This window comes from Ambystoma mexicanum, chromosome 3q, assembly GCF_040938575.1.
Source record: "Ambystoma mexicanum isolate Mex_15411 chromosome 3q, UKY_AmexF1_1, whole genome shotgun sequence".
In the NCBI taxonomy this organism is placed as follows: Eukaryota; Metazoa; Chordata; class Amphibia; order Caudata; family Ambystomatidae; genus Ambystoma; species Ambystoma mexicanum.
In genome coordinates this window covers 1,047,340,915-1,047,357,944 of record NC_090926.1, presented here as the reverse complement: position 1 = coordinate 1,047,357,944, position 17,030 = coordinate 1,047,340,915, and the positions used below count along the sequence as shown (strand labels likewise).

General features: G+C 44.9%; 1 protein-coding gene across 1 annotated transcript in view; it reads right to left on the bottom strand.

Annotated features, from left to right (window-relative positions):
* The window catches only part of DNAH17 (dynein axonemal heavy chain 17), an 8,024,690-nt gene that overhangs the window by 4,125,163 nt on the left and 3,882,497 nt on the right, over positions 1-17,030 (bottom strand). Inside the window, exon 35 of the mRNA XM_069655242.1 lies at positions 12,052-12,208. Coding sequence (XP_069511343.1) covers positions 12,052-12,208 — 157 coding nt within the window. The remainder of the gene's footprint in view (positions 1-12,051; positions 12,209-17,030) is intronic.

Here is a 17,030-nt window from a genome sequence, read left to right as displayed (position 1 = left end):
GTGTCCTCCGGGTCCCCCATAAAGAGCATGATATTGATCCACCACATACAGTGCAATTTTATGGGTCTCCTGGCCGCATTTCACCATCTTGATCCTCGCATCTTGTCTGATCTGAATCACACATGACTCCATTGCCATCGCAAAAATCAGAGGGGAGAGGGGGCAATCCTGCCGTGTACCTCGCCGTACTTTGACGTACCCTGAACTTTGACCATTGATTGTGAAACTCGTTGACGGGATCCGAAGGTGGCAAGCACCATCTTAGTGAATTCTTGACGATATTTGAAGCTATCCACGACCAACTTCAGATATTGCCAGTACAAGCTATCAAATGCCCGTCTGGCATCCAGGGCTGTTACTGCGAACATTTGTTGTGTGCGCCTCCCCATGTCTATTAGGACTATTGCTCTCTTGACATTGTCCTACGTGTGTTGTCCTGTAATGAATCCCGCTTGGTTGTCGTGTATGATACTTGGCAGGACCTTCATCAATCGGATCGCAAGGATTTTTGCATAGATTTTCGCATCAGTGTTCAATAATGCAAAGGGGCAGTAGTTGGAGCACTCAAAAGGGTCTTTCCCTAGTTTCAGAGGCAATATGGTTGTGGATCTCCCCATATCAGTCATTACCGAACCCCCTTCTCTGATTGCATTGAAGAGACATGTCAGCGGGGCCAGCAGCTGGGTGTGAAAGGTTTTGTAATAGCTGTTTCCGAGGTCGTCCAGGCCAGGGGCCTTATTTGCTGGCAGTGCTGAGAAAGCATACCTGACTCCCTGTGCCAAGATTGGGCCCCCAAGAGTTAACTTATCATGCTCTGTGATCTGGGGTAGGGGGGTAGAACAGATCTAGGAGCGCCACTGCTCTGGGTCGAGGTCCCCGCTGCGTAGAAGTCCCTCATGGAATTGCTTCATTATTTCCATGTTCTCATACTCCCCTGTACGGGGAGTTCCTTGCTTTTCGTTTAGCTGCGCTATAAAGTTACAAGATTTTTGTTTTCTTAGTTTTGCGGCCAGGAATCTATTTGCCTTGCCCCCATGTATGTAATAAGATTGTTTCGTATTGAGCAGTGTCTGGGCTACCTGTTCTGCAGTGTGGTTCTCAAGTTGTGCCCTAATCTTCCTAAGCACCCTTAGGGATTTCCTTGATTGTTGGGTTTTGTGCAAGGTCTCTGCTTCCCTTAACTCCCTTTCCAGCTGGTGTGTTGCAAGGCCTCTTTCCCTATAATATGCCACTGCCTGTCATATAAACTCTCCCCTAACCACTGCCTTCCCCGCATCCCAAACCATCCCCCAGCCTGTTTCGCCATTATCATTCTCCTTAAACAAGTTATTTGAGGTGCTCTACATATAAGCTCTGAGTGCTATGTCTTTCAGGAGTAGGTCATTTAGTCTCTAGGAAGGCTTTTGCTTACTCCCTACCCTCCCCAATCTATACCAACCATCACCGGCTCATGGTTCGAGAGATATTCCACTCCTATCTCTACTTTTTTTGTTATCTGGGGGACTAAGGTATCGGAGACCAGGATCATATCTATTCTTGAGTAGCCGAGATGGATGGCTGAATAGTGAGTGTATTCTCTGTTCTCCCCTTGGAAAAAACGCCATGTTTCTATTACGCCCAGTTCCCTGAAGAAGCGGCCCAATGTTTGACTATTTTTCTGATCCATGGCAGTGGGGGGATTGTTTTGTCCAGGACTGGGTCCATGACACAGTTAAAGTCCCCCCCTATGATCAATCGGCCCTCGTACCAGCTGCCACATTTTTCTCAAAAATGCTTGTAATAAACACGTCTTGCTTTTCGTTGGGGGCATACAGGGCAAGAATTGTGTATGTTCTACCCTTTATCGTCCCTTTAAGCCCGAGGTACCTCCCTTCAGTGTCCCCGCAGAGCTGTAGTTTTTTTAATTCTAGTTCTTGCCCGATCAAAATGGCCACTCCTTTCTTTTCCCCCACTAGACGCATAAAATTGCTGAGGAACGGCACGATGAGCCATGCTCTTCTCGTCTTTGGGGAGGAGGTGGGTCTCCTGCAGGATCCCTACTGTCGCATGCATTCCCCTTAATCTGTCTAAGATTGCCCGGCATTTCATTGGCAAGTGTAGTCCCTGTGTGTTCGGGGAGACCACAACCGACTCTGCCATTTCCATATGGGAAGTAATTGCCCAATGACTCCGCTATGTAGTGGTCTACCCTGCTGCCTCTCACCGCTTTCCTCACTCCGCCCTTCCCGAACTCTGGACCGACTCTCTGTGTACAGAACCCCTGACCCCTCCTCCCCCCACCCGGTCCCTGCCCTCCCCCGCCCCCTTCCCCTCTCCCCTTGTGACTTCCATTCCGAGAAATCCCCCCCCACTAACAACCTGGAGTGTTGGGTCACAGTTTGTTTCACAAGTTGCGAATGTCCGGGAGGTTCCATGACTCGGATTGGATTCCAAGGATTGACTTTGCCCGTCTCCGCACAGGTAAGCCGTTAGGTTTCTTTATCGATCTCAAGTTGTAACTTGCACTTCTGTTTAGGAGTTACAGTGGGAGGCTGATCTATCGCCTTTGTCCATCCGCTTATGATTAGCTTTTATGTGGGCCGGTCGGTTTAGGTTCTCTTCTGGGTCTGCCTCTTCTTTCTGTGGACCATTCCCAGGGGTTAGCCCCATCAGTCTGGGCCCTTCGTACCGGATCGGTTTCTCCTCGGTTCTGATCCACCTCCAGGTTTAACACAGAGAGGCCCTCCTCGCAGGTGCTAATTCGTCTCTGTTTTCCTTCCCAGCTAAATATTAGGCAGAATGGGTATGCCCAGCTATAGGGTATTTGCTTCTCTCATAGGGCCTTCGTCACTGGACGCATGAGCTGCCTCTTGTGGAGGGTTGTAAGCGCCAGATCTTGGAACAACTGGGTAGGATTACCGTTGACGTCAGGTCAGTGGTGGATCTGGCCGCTCTTAGAATGCTTTCCTTCATACTATAAGAAGTGAGGGTCACCAACACATCTCTGGGCCTTGAGCCCAGGTCAGAACTCCTGGGACCTACGCAGTGTATCCTATCAAATCCGATAGCTTCAGGCATGGTGTCGTGTAGCAAGTTGCTAAAGGTGTGTTGCATCGTGTCGCGAAGGTCCACGTCCGCTACCGACTCTGGCAGGCCCCTGATTCTAATGTTGGACCATCGCAATCTATTTTTGAGGTCCTCGGCCTGCAGTTCGAGGTTGTTGGCGGCCACTGCTACATGGTCAAGTAGGATGCTGTTCTGTTTGGTTTCTTCTGCGAGGTTGGAGAGGCCACTTTCTACCATGTCCCTTCTGTCTCCTAGTTCATTCACCTCCCTGCGGACCTCTTGCAGTGAGGCCTTAAGGTCTTCCTTGAGATGTCCTATTTGGGCCTGGAATGCGCTCGTCATCCTCGCCTCCATGCCCTTTAAACAGTTCAACAGCTCCTCCTTGTCCATATCCATTACACCTCAAGGTTTAGCTGGAGTTGGCTCTGATAGATTCTGCGGGATCAGTGGTGGAAACGGGTCCTGTGGTAGCTTTTGACTCCAGCACTTGGCCAACTGGTTCTCCTGCTTTTTGGATGACCCCTTTAGTCTCAGGGGTGCGCTTTTTGTTTGAGCGTCCGGCATAAGGGTTGTCAGTCCGTCGCAACCGTTCAACCACCCCGCCTACCAGGTACTCACAAGAGTTAGTCCCATTATCACGTGGTGCAAAGTCCTGCTGGGCGGGAGCCTCTCTGACAGAGCTATAGTAATCCAAAAATGTACCCCCTCTTGTGGGTCTGCACCCCCCGGGCTCCTCACTCCGAGTGGGTTGCTGATAGACCCGGACTATGCCCGAAATCTAAGTTGGTGCTGAGAAATAGAGGCTCCACGCTCCTTTTATGAATATTCTGGGGTTAAGCAGAGAGCTCCAATATGACCCCCCAGTGTTTGACTGCGTTCAGAGTTTCGTGGGACCTGGGTGTTGTAATGGCACACAACTGGCTTTTGATTGTTTCGTGGGCAGAGCATGTGTGCTGGCCCCTCAGCTCACCAGGATTCTGCTGAGGGACCAGTGACAAACGCTTGCATCTCTTGTGCTGCCAGTTCCCAGACTAAAAGAACATCCACGAAGCTGCCAGGGCACTGTTTCCACAGGGTAGGTGCTCTGGCTAGGGGCTGCCTACCTTCAATGTCAGCGGTCTACTGGCGCCTCTGTGTCCTCCAATTAGATGGATCCTCACGACCCAATGCGTTATGCTGAGTTGCCCGGCCGGGCTACAGTGAACTGACTTTCCTTTGGTGCCCGCCTTAGGGTACCAGGCTTGCAGCGACTCACGCCCTGCGGCTTGCTGGGGGATTGCTCCAGCTCCTCCTTACTGTCCAGCTCGGTGAGGGCCCCACCATCCGCGGGCCCACTGTCCCTGCTCTGCTGCTTCGTTCAGCTCTGGGCTGTGTTACGCTCCAGGGAAGGGGGGGAGGGGAGACCAGCCCAACTGGAGCAAAGGCCGATCGACCCCTCTACCCTGCAGGTTTCCTCCTTGCCTCGGCCACCGCCCTGGGGAACTCTGCTAGTCCGTCAGTTGGTCGGCGGGACTTGCAGACTGCTCCTGGCTCCTTACGTGCTCCAGCGGGGTAGTTACGAGCCCGGTCTGTCTGGAGGGGCTCTTCCCACCTACCACCAGTGCTGTTCCCGCACTGGGGGCGCTCCACTTGTGGGGCATTCTCAAGGCCCCTGCTTGCCAGATCTCTCCTTATATGCTTGCCCTTAGTGGACCGTTGGGGCACTCAAAACTAAACAAGGGTGTTTCTTGGTCCTCTGCTCATTACCAGTTGGTGCAGAGGCCACGCAACCTTCTCCCCCCGCGGGTTCCTGCCTCGGCTCAGCCACAGCCTCAGGTGCCTCCACTGGTCTGCCCGATGTGGGGCTCGGAGACTGCTTCTGGCTCCTTTTGTGGTCCGTAGGGGCTGTCTCGAGCCTGGACTGTCTGAAGGAGGTCATCTCATCACCGCCGGAATTGCGCTCTCTCTGGGATCTCCGCTCACCAGATCTCCTACCAGATGCTTTGATGACAGCGGACCACCGGAGTGCACAGACGTAAGTGAAGGTGCTACTCACTTCTCTGCATCTTAGGTCGCTGCAGAACGAATCTTGCCGGCAGGTTCTCAGCTTATTTCAAGTGATTTAGCCACCTTTCAAGTCCTGCAAGTGCGAAGCACAGGAGACATGCGTAGCACAGGATACGTGCATCCTCATCTGCAGGTGGCCATCTTGAAATCCCCAATTTTTTTTTTATTTCTAAAGCACCTTCAGCAAGGCTCTGTACATATAGATCATATGCTGTACAGTAAATCAGGCAATGATACAAACAATTTCAAAGAAGAAGATTAAGAAGGGGTTATCAAAGAGAGAAGATTTAAGCAGGAATTAAATATGTGAAGAGAGGGAGATACATATATATCAGGCAGGAAAGCGTTCCAGGACTTGGGAGCAAGGAGAGAGAAATAACAAAAATGTGAGGATGCGCAGGGGTGTTTTGAAGTAGTGAGAAGATGAAGGTGTTGACAGAGGAGAGACCATGAGGGGATATAAGGTGAGATGAGAATAGCGAGACAGAGAGGGCAAGGCTATGATAGCACTTCAAGTCTATACAAAGAAAGTGAAAAAGGAGACAAGATTCATAGGGGAGAAAGGAAGAACTAAGAACTAAGAGATGACCTGATAGAAAATCGAGGAGGAAGTGGGGTTAAAGACAGAATGAAGAGGAGTAAGGTGGGAGGAGGGAAGACCAAAGCAAAACAATAGTCAAGTCGGTAAAAAATAGAGTAAGTGATGTAAGTGATAAGGAGTTTAGCAGCATGAAAGGAGAGGAAAGGGTGAATTTTCCATATATTAAAGAGAAAAAGCATCAAGTGAGGGCAGTAATATAATGTAATCTAATTTTGCATTTGCATAACGCCCTTTGCCATTGGCTTGGACTCAAAGCGATGTAGGGGAATGCCCTCAGTGGACCGAAGTCCGAAGTACGGGTGATTCGTCAGAGGAGTTTGGAATGCAAGTGTGCATTTTAGCTGATACAAAGGTAGGTAGGGGTGGCCAAGTCCCTGCTAGCGACCCATGTTGAGCTGGCTTGTGGATGGTGCTGTGAGGTTTTCAGGAGAGTATGGAAGTGCAGAAGACTGATTATATGCCCAGCTACACCGTTTCTGTCATGAGACATATATACATTCTAATAGTAGAGGTGCTGTGCAATGTGTCTTCATGTATTGTATGATAGCAGAGGCGTGTGGGTGCGGCCGTGGCTGCGGCCATCTTCCATGGACTTGGAGTGCAATACGTACCCCTGTGTCCTGGCTGGTTTCTTTTTTCGTTGACATGGCGCAGATCCTGTGCTGCTGTCTGCTGAAATGTATTCTCTACTTCGCTCAGTAAGTTCTTTGAGGGGTTCATTGCTGCCTTAGTGGCCTTTCAGACATGGGGTTCAATAACCAGAGGAGCGAAATGGGTTAGTCAGGATGCGAAGGAGAGAAGCACATTCTTTTGAGTTACTCATTGCTGTCTCGGCCTATCTGACAGGGGGTTAAAGTAATCCGAAGAGCGGAATGGGTTTGTCAGGATGCACGGGTCTTGAGGGACTTCGGGGAGGAAAGGTGACCCTTTAAGCGGCAGATGTTAAGAGGAATTGCTTTCGAGATTGTGGGGGCTCGACAGAGAAGGAGGACCCCCCTATTCTTGTCAATTTGATGGGAGGGATGACAATGAGGAGTGTAGTGCTTGATCACAGGTTTCTATTGGGTTTGTGAGGAGAGAGCTTGTGTTGTAAGTATTCTGAGCCTGTCTTGTGCAGGGCACGGTGGGTGATGCACATGGCTGTGAGGATCGTCGCATAACAGAAACCCAGTGGGGGACACAGAGGGCAGGTGTTAAGTGCTCTCTTGGGCCAATGGGTAGGGGAGATATATGCAAAGAAAAAGAAAGTGGCGTATCAAAAGTGACCCCAAGATTGCGGTCAGAAGCCGAGAAAGGTAGGAGAGAGGGGGTAAAACAGATACCAGAAGGAGGTTGAGGAGGAGTATGAGAAACAGGAGGAAAGTATAGGATCTCTGTTTAAGATGAAAAAAGTGGGAATGCATCTAGGATTGGACAGCAGAAAGGCTATGACAAAGGCATGAAGAATCATAAGCATAGAAAGGAGAGGAAAGAAAAAACAATCCAGTGATTGAAAATAGAGGAATGGTATAGATAGAAATTAAAGGACCCATTTCTGAACCTTGATGGACACCGTATTGGAGATGTCGGGGAGGGTAAGTGTGCCCAGCTCAGGATACGGAGAATGAACGGTTGGAAAGATAAGATTAAAACCATTGAGTGGTAAAAGTAAACAGACCCAGTGAGGAGAGTGAAGAAAGTAGACTGGGTGGCCGACCGTGTCAAAGGCTGCTGATAGGTCAAAAAGAATGAGAATAGAAGAGGATTGTTACAACGCAGGTTGGGGGGATGAATGATGACACAGGAGTACAGTTTGGTTAGGAGAGTTTTAGTGGGTTCGTGGTATATAAGTCAGAGGTAATAAGTTACAGGCAGGATAAGTACATGTCGGAGGGAAGCATCCACCGGTCCCCCTCTGCCCAGTTCAATTTCCAACTGACCGAGGGAGAACCTTGGCACTCATACCATAACATTCTACATGGAATGCACGAAACCAAACATTCTAGACTCAACCTCACACATACATAGGGAATGGCCACAGACCCAGGATAGGTTAAAACATAACAAGGATATAAAGTGACATGCAGAGAGAAGAGAGTTAGTGACGTGGAGAAGAGCAGTTTCAGTTGAGTGGGTTGGGCAGAAGCCAGATTAGGTCGGGGGGGGGAGAAGAGAATAAATATTAAGAAATTAGGACATTTGCGAGTAGACAGCCCAATCAAGATGTTTAGAGAGGAAAGGGAGAAGTAAAATTTGGCGACGATTATATAGTAATAAGGGATTCAAGGAAGTACTTTTCAGAATAGAAATAATTAGGGCATGCTTGAAGGGTGAATGAGAAGTGGCAGAGGAGAGTGACAGATTGAAGAAGCACGTCAAGCAAGGTATGATCAGAGAATAAACAGCAGGAATTAGAGGAGAGGGCAGAGGGTCGAGAAGGGAGACAGTTGGATGAGATTGGGAAAGTGAGGAAGCTGTGTCTGACTCAGTGAGAGGGGAAAATGATAGCAGAGAAGAATGGAGAGTAGGATGAGTTGATGAAGAGGGGGTGTAGGTTGTGAGGGTAGATGAGCAAGTGCTGAGCGCAGAGTATAGACCTTAGTGCCAAAGAAGTCAGAGAAGTCCAAGGAAGAGAGAGAAGATGAAATAAAAGGATCAGAAGGAGGTGAGTAGAGCAACTTGTTAATAATTTGGAAATAGTGCTTTTTTAGCGGCCAGAAGATATGCATCATAGGAAGCGGTGAGGACAGATAGAAAAGAGAGGTGGAGGGAGCACAGGTTTTTTTCCAGACATGTTCCACCTTCCGAAGGGAGGAACAGAGAGAGCGGAGGCCAGGAGTCAGCCGGGGTTGTGAAGGGGCTGCAAGACGGGGAGAAATGGGTAGAAGGGTAGAGTAGGTCAAGAGTGGAATTAAGAGCATATGAAGAGCAGTGTCAATGGGGAGAGAGGAAAAAGTAGGAATAGCAGGAAGAGTGGTAGAAAGAGTAGAAAGAAAAGAGGTTGGGTAAAAAGAGCGAAGGTTGCGACTGGACAAAGTAGTTGAGGGAGGGAGGGAAATAGTAGCAAGAGGAAAGGAAAAAGAGAAAGATAACAACAAGTGGTCTGAGGAGTTTATCGAATGTGAAGAAACACAGAGGTCAAGCGAAAGAGAGGAGAAGATTACGTCAAGCAATGCACCAGAAATATGGGAGGGAGGAGTCGAAACAGAAAAAGTGAATAGGATTCAAGAAGTGTGATGAAGCGGGATGACTGATTAGTGGATGAGAGATGAAGGTTAAAATCACATAGAATAAAGAAAGAAGAATTCAAAGAATGAAGAAAAGAAAACATAGTTTCAAGGTCATCATAGAAAGAGTGAGTAAGGCCAGGGGGACAGTAAATTGTAAGAAAGATAACAGTATCTGGTTTACAGAATAAAGAAAAGAAAAGTATTCAAAAGAAGGGCAGATGGGGATATTAGACAGAGGAGGAAAAAGAGTCCATGAAGAATGAAAAAGAATGCCAGGACCCAGGACCACAACTGCGGCCAGTGCATTGCGACGGGTGTGAACATTTGGTGGAAGGAGTAGTGAGAAAGACAGGTGTTAAAAGTATAATGTGAAGGGAGCCATGTTTCAGCTAAAAAGAGAAATTACAGATTAAGCAGAAAGAATAGGTCAAGAATTGAGTGGGATTTGTTACAGATCGAATTCAACCTCAGGGGATGTGTCTAAAACACTGGCTTCCTTCAGACGAGTAGCTAAGTCTTCTAGATATGATTGATCAGAGATCAATTTATTTGGAACATTAGGAATTCCAAAATGCTCATACCCAAAAGTTATGACATTGTCTTCCTCCTCGTTTTACTCAAAATGGACCCAAAGGATTTGAAGAAATCCATCTTCAAATGAGGTTTGAAGCTCGAAGTTGGGTCGTAGGTCAACGTTGAAAGGCCCTTTAACTTCAACTCCTTCAAGGTGGAAGTCACAGAAGCTTTTGGCTTCAATGTTGTCTGTGTGGTCGTTGCTGTCGATGCTCCTTGCGATGACATTCCTGAGGTATTCAGACTCTGGCTTGTGGGTACGCGAGTCAAAGACGTACTCCATTCCTTGTCAGTCTTGGAAGACACAGTGAGATCAATAGCCTTTTTTGGCTCTTTCGAAGGACCAGAATGGGACACCTTCGAAAATACTTCCAAAATGTTTTCACAGAATTTTTCCCATTCAGCCACTGAGGTGGTCTTATCAGAAAAATGTACCTGGCGCTTGTTGGGCAAGGAGTTAGAAGGTGAGAAACTATGGCGTTGTTTCTTCGACTTCTTGCACTGATTGACAGGAGCCACATTCAATGACTTCATGTTCTTTTCCAAGGCGCCATAGACAAATCCTTTGCAGATCAGTGATCGAGCACTTCGAGTCACAGTCCGCACATCTCTTAAAGCCTGTTTTCGGCATAGACATCATGAAGAGTCACAAAAAGAATTACGACGTTAGTCGAAGAGGATCGCTGAGGCGAGTCGCACTGTTCTGATAGCGTGCTGTGCATGCGAAAAAATGGTACTGAGACAATTGCCACGTGCATGCTATTTATAATATTATCAATGTCATGTCTGGAGACAGGAATGGTAAACTTCGAGGGACATTGATGAGAATGCTGCACAGCGCCTTCTGCTGTCAAGAATGTATCAAAGACTACAAAGCAGGATACAAATCTAAGATGAGGAATCCATGGAAGGACACACTCCATTAGAATGCCTTACTTAGGCAAGAATTAATCCTTTGTAGCAGAGACACTGCAGACCTTGCAGCTGCTCCCTACCCAGCACTTCCCTCCTGGCACACCTTGCGCTTATCCCCCAACCCCTCATCCCTTCTCTCTCTCTCTGCACTTGCACGTTCTGAATGCTCATTAGTAGAGCCACCTCTATCTTTCATTGTTATATCTGTTTTTTTATTCTCATGTTCCCTCCCTGTTGCCCTGTGGGTGGTTGGAAACTCAATTTACTGGTTGTATAAGCGCCTTACAAATGCACAATAAATTCAAAGAAAAAAAAGACATGGTTAGTTGACCTACAAACACACCTTTAGAGACAAACATGCCATATGGGAAGGGTGGTTCTGGGTCCTTATCAGACTCCCTTCAGGGGCAAACGGAGAAGTAGGGATCCTCATTGCTCCATAGAGGGATATTTACCACACAATGAATCAGCTGGTATCCTTGTCGCCACTCAAAAGGTTCCATGAAGTACAGCAGAAATTCCAAGCATGTGTTACTCGGTGCTACCAACATTTAAATGCAAACCACTAGCCTTTTCGGTCAAACAATTTAAGATGGCCTTTGTGTTGTCCTATCTGGAGGACTGGGGTCAGGTAGCCCATTGGTCTATTCCATATGTTTCTAGAGATGACACCCACCTTTAAGACTTCACACAGTTTCAAGAGGGGATGCATACAGTGTTTGACCAAAGGCATTTTCCTTAGCATTATAATACAAACTTCTGAGCATCAAGCAAGTATTTGGTCGCATATTTTTCAGACTGTGGGGTAGCCGGGAGAGTAGACTGATCAGATTGACAAGAATTAGATAAAACATTGGTAAATAAATCAATGATATCTTCTGATGTCTCTCATCCTGCATATCTTTTAGTAATTGTGTCTACAGCAGAGAGGGTACCAGACCTGTGTCTACTCCTATTCGTTTATTCCAAATTCTCAAACCTTAATCTGATTTATTAGGTTCTCATTTAAATCTTTCAATCTCCCTAATGTCAAGGTGTTTTGTCTTCTTTATACCAATCAGAATTTGACCTCTTTTAGTTTCAAGCATACGTTTCAGGTTCCATACATTCACAGCAAAATTACTCTCCAGCTAGATTTGCCGATTCCCCTCCACCGTCATTCCTCTCTTGAAAGCACCCACATATATTGATGTTATAGTTAGAGTACATGTAATGCGCAAAGGTGCCTTCAGATGGTACTGGTGTCAACTTGTACTGTCCTATTCCCATAGTTCTGGCTTCACCAGCTAAACCACAAGTATGGGAAAGGTCTGCTGAGTGACCCCTAGGAGGAAAGCATCATTCACACATGAAATGTTGTTGAAATGTTGTTCAGACACCATGGAAGGGAAAGAAAGAAAGCTTTACAGTCATGAGGTTTCTCCCAGTTACTCCTTGCTTTCGATACTCATTGTCAGGTTGGACCCTGGCCAAGCTGGAAGTGAAGTTAGTCCCAGACCAGGAATGCTTCACCAATACCCATTCTCAAAACTCTGGTGCTCTCAAGGTACATGTCTCCCCTGCGTAGTGTTCCTGTTAGGGCATTACAAGTCTCGAGTTCTTGAATCTGGTTGTGTAGCTTGTATAGTTACAAATACATACAAACACATAATTCACAATTACCTTGTAATCCATTTGTTCTGAGCAGTTAAAGACATAAACAATTATTCCTAAAGCTCTGCCCAGATCTTTGGTGGTTTCGGTTTTTCCCGTACCAGCCGGTCCAGCAGGGGCTCCTCCCATGATAAGATGTAGTGACTGAGTAAGAGTGATGTAGCACCTATACAATGTGAAAGATAAATGGTTTGTGAAAAGCTTATAAAAAATGTTTGGTTAAAAAAATACATACATTATGTTTTTTTATTATAAAAGTGTGAAAATAGTTTAAAATGTAAACTTTGCACACATTAACAATTAAAATACATTATATTAAAATACAAAAACAGTTCACAAATTTCTTTTAGAACAGAACAAAAAGTGACAACAATAATAATATGTTGAAATCCATGGCATTAAAATGAGTTGAACTCATTTCCACCTTAAACATTACATTACACTCAATCAAGCAAATGAACAGGGTCAAGGAACCCAAAGACACACACACTCCTGTAATGAATGCACAAGATTTTGCAAATGGTTCTTACTAAACAGGGAGGTTTAATTACCATCACAACATGATATAAATCTTCGGGTAAAATATAATCACAAGGAAACGCCATTTGCAAAAAATAAAGGTCATCAAATCATGCAAGTAGTGCTCAACCAAGGTCAATACCTTGGGATAAATTCGACAACACGTACATACCCTGACACCATAGAAGGAACACATGGGTAAAACAAGAAACATTCTTTTTTATTTTTTTTTTAATTAAATGTGATAGTTTGTTTATAAACTTTTTCATTTGTCTTATGGTAAGCATAGTAGATTATAAAAGCATTTCAGCTTTTTCAACAAGGCCGAAGTTGAAGGATGTCTTGAAGAAATAGGGCAATTGTTTAGATGTATTTGTTATTTTGCCCATTCAGTAGAGTTGTCCATCTTTCTTCAGAGTCCATTTGCCGGGATGAGATATTGAAGAAGACACCAAAGCGTTCTCTTTGGTTTGAGAGTAGGGGGCATTCCATAACGAGATGGTATAAAGTTTCAGTTGTGTCTTTGTAGAATCGACAGTACTGTTCATTTGTAGGTATCAATTTCATGGTGGCGCGATTCGCTCTTGTTGGAATTGTATTTAATCGTTTTTTAAAGAAAATTGTTCTGATGGTGGTGTTAGGGAAGGTGCTCAGATATTTGGGTAGTTCATTAATTGCCCGGATGTCTGTGATGCAGTCAAGATTCTGTCGGTAGTTTGTTTTTAGTTGGATCGTCTTTAGCCAATCGTTGTGCATTAGTTTGATTTTAGCTTGCTGCGGACGTAGAGTAAGAGTTCCACTGAGATGTCTTATTTGACCATTTCTTTGTAGAAGTTTGTGTTTCCAGTTGTGGGATGTTTTAACCCAAGCATCCAAGCACTACAACAGTACTGTGCATTGCTCGCAGCAGAAACATCAGAATGGCCACTGGAAAGTATGCTGCTCGCTCAAAACCATCCAAAAATGTGCATTAAAAACCTGAAAAATGGGCTGCCATCCACTTTTGCCTATCTTAGTGAGCACAGGAGATCACTGCCGAAAAACAACCATTGGTCTACCCACACAGTAGCCTGAAACCACTTGGAAATAGCAATACTGATTGCCAAAAGCAACCCAGAGATGTTTGGGAATTAATTTTCTTGATTGTCAAAATGTGCTAAAATCATGGCTCACAAATCACCAAAAAGATCCAACCTTCTTGTTGGGTGTTCCACATGACTCTACCGCAAGAATCCACATCAATATAATGTCAGCAAGAATCATATGCTATCAAGTAAAATCCCCTTTTTGAAAGATATTGATGTAAAGACAGCTGTCAAAAATGGGTGTAGTACCGTTGCTCACGTCTACCAGAAAGCCGGTTTTTTAAAACAATTCTTTGAAAAACTGAGCAAATGAACCCAAACTATGCCAAAGAAATACTGGCTATTAGAAGCCAAAGGGGTAGAGACAATGTAAAACTATATTCTGAAATGAATTGACGGAAGCAATTGTTTAATCTATGTATTATAAATGTGGGGTATAGTGTAAAAAAAGATAAATTGTAACATTGGTTGCAGGGTTAAGAGGTTTCCCACATTGGGAACCCTTCACACCTGGGGCCTCCCTACCAACAGGACAGGAGATTGCATGGACATGTTAATTAGAACTGTTGTGAGAGGAGGAGATTTCCCCTGCTGGCAGGAAAAAGAGAACATAGATTCCTTGACTGAATGGAATATGCTGATTTGGGTGTGACTGGCCAACAACTCCTGGCAGGAAAGAGGCCATGTGACCTCTGAGTCACAGCCAGGTTCTGAGGGGGCGGACCAGACTGAGATGTGAATTCAATTGAGAGCAAACATATGTTTTATAAAATTGCAATTTACAAAGTTTACCAAGCTGACAGAAATGTCAAACTTGGATATTCTTAAAATGACAAATTCACTCACAGTTCAAGACTAAGCTGGACGCCGTGTAATGTTCTGAGACCAAACCCCGTAATTATTAATATTGTAGCTGCAGTGTTTATGCTAAAAAAATAACAACTTACAGTAATATGATCAGAGAGGGTGTATGTCTGTGTAAAATTTGGTGCGGAACCAATCTTGGCAAATTCACCAAAAAATGAAAATAAGTGGTCATTTCTGAACCCAAGCTTGTAGGAACATGGGACTTGAACAGAGACCGGTCTTAATTGATCTGGTGTACATGTATTTTCAACAACTTGTGTATCTGGGAAACATGTTTGTTATGAAAAATTGATTTTCTAAGTAAAAGCAAAGGGAAGTTTCTTCACTAGATTGTAAAACACAGCATCACTCTGACTCATTCTGACACGCTAATCCTTTCTCCAGTCAGGTCAGGGAATCTTCTAACCTATCAAATTCTTAGGGGGTTGGGCATGTAGAATCAGCCGCCCCATCCACTTTGAAAACACATACAAAGAGACTGCTTTGGACAGGCAAGGACACACTCAGTTTTCTACTTCAACTGATTCCTGCAAAGCACTCTGCCGGACCATATCCGGACAATATCCAGACTCCAGATAAATCCAGAGACCAGACTTTAGAACCAAGCTCTAGAACCTGAAGCGGAGGCCTAACTCAAAAGCTGAACTCTTCTCAGCAGGCCTGTAGAATCTAGCAACTTGATTCTCACATTCAACAGCCAGGGTGAGCTGTTCTATTCTAGCCAAGAACCCTGTGCTAGGACCGAGGTCCAGACCCAGAAATCACTGCTGTATCCAGAACCTGTCAAACCCCGACCGGAGGCTGTGCCGTAAGCAGAACCAGTGCCTTAGACCGTCCGGTGGCGAGTGAAGTCCAAACCTGACCAGATCGGTGACGAGGCCCATTTCCATTCCATTCCAAAACTAGGAGTGAGTATCTAGTCTAGAACTGTACAGAACAAATCTCTTAGTTTAAAATAATCCTCCTCCATCCATTTTAACCTTTTAGAACTCCATTATAGAAATGTTGTCTCCATCCTGTTGATTTCAAATCTGTAAAGCGCTATTTGTCAATTCTGAAATCTTGACTTTATTTCTGAAAATCTATCCTTATAGTTTTTCCGTAATCGCAATTTACGCACGCGGAAAAAGTGTCGCGAATTGCAATTTAGCTCAATTTCATTTTCTGTCAAAATAGCTACTCCTTGTTCTAAATTGCTGAATTTCGTTTTCAATCTGATAATCACATATGAATCAATGCTAGTGTTGACCTGAACCAATCTAAAGTAACTATCACTTATCCTTAATATCCTTTAGTGAATTCAAATCAATTTAGCATATTTTCACTTTCACTGAAATCACATTCAAAGTATTTTTGCCTGTTTAAAATCATACCTGCTTTCTCTAAGCTTGCTGGGGGGGGGGGGAACTGGAATTGAACTGCATTTTTGATTGTATTCTTGAAACCTGCGTACCCTCCTTCCCATCTCTTCATACTGCATAGTGGGGGGAGTGAGTAGTCACAGGGGAAAAAGTGATTATATTATCTTCTGATTGAATTCATATGAAGTTTATTTCTGTGCTGCATTCTTTCCCATCTTGCATTTCTTTGAACCATAAAAGTATTCTCTGCTACCTTATCCTTCCTCTTCCGACTCCTTTCAGATTAAAGAGATTGTGCTATTGTAATATTACCCATTGTTGATCCCTGTTATATTCATAAGGGTGCTATCAAATATTATTTTATCCCTAAAAGTGTGATATATATATATATATATATTGTTTACTTCTTCAAATAAACCTTTTAATTTGCAAAACAAACCTACTTCTTGGCTCAGTGAGGTCGGGGAGATCCATAGCGAGGGGCGTTATATAAGGGTTCATCATCCAGATTTAAGAACTTTGACATCAAAATAGATAAATAAGGGCTTCCATTGGGCATCCCAGACTAGGCATTGACTTAGTTGGAGTGCCGCATTGAAGTCACTTACAGATTGGCGGCTGGTAAAGGGACTTCTGGATTAGATCTTCCACTTGTGCAGCTTAATACAGCGTGCTAACTAATAGGATACATAAATCCTGTTGGGCTACCACGCTGTGTTAGCTGTAAAAGCACCCCTCAAAAAGGAACGCTCTCAAGAAATGGTCTGTTCTGCAAAATAAAATAATAAACTTCTGTAAGTCAGGAAGGAAATCAATTTCCGGAATGGCGACATTGGTAGATATTAAGATAGCGAGAGAGCACCTCTTACATAAGCTATTTATGAGAGATGATTGGACTGAGCAGGACCAGAATGTGTGGTTGCAGGCAATCACACAACAGGTCACTGCAACTGGGTTAGATATCTGGAGAGATCAGGGTCACTTACATGTGGCCCTGAGTGAACTATGCATGGCCCCTAAGGCCAAAAATGAGCACGACAAGATTGTCAGGATAGCGGCATATTTATATTTAAATATAGGAGCCATATAGGACAAATGTGCTGAAGGCCAAGATCTGGGCCATTACCTCCCAGGAATGGATGGGCGGGCATCCGGG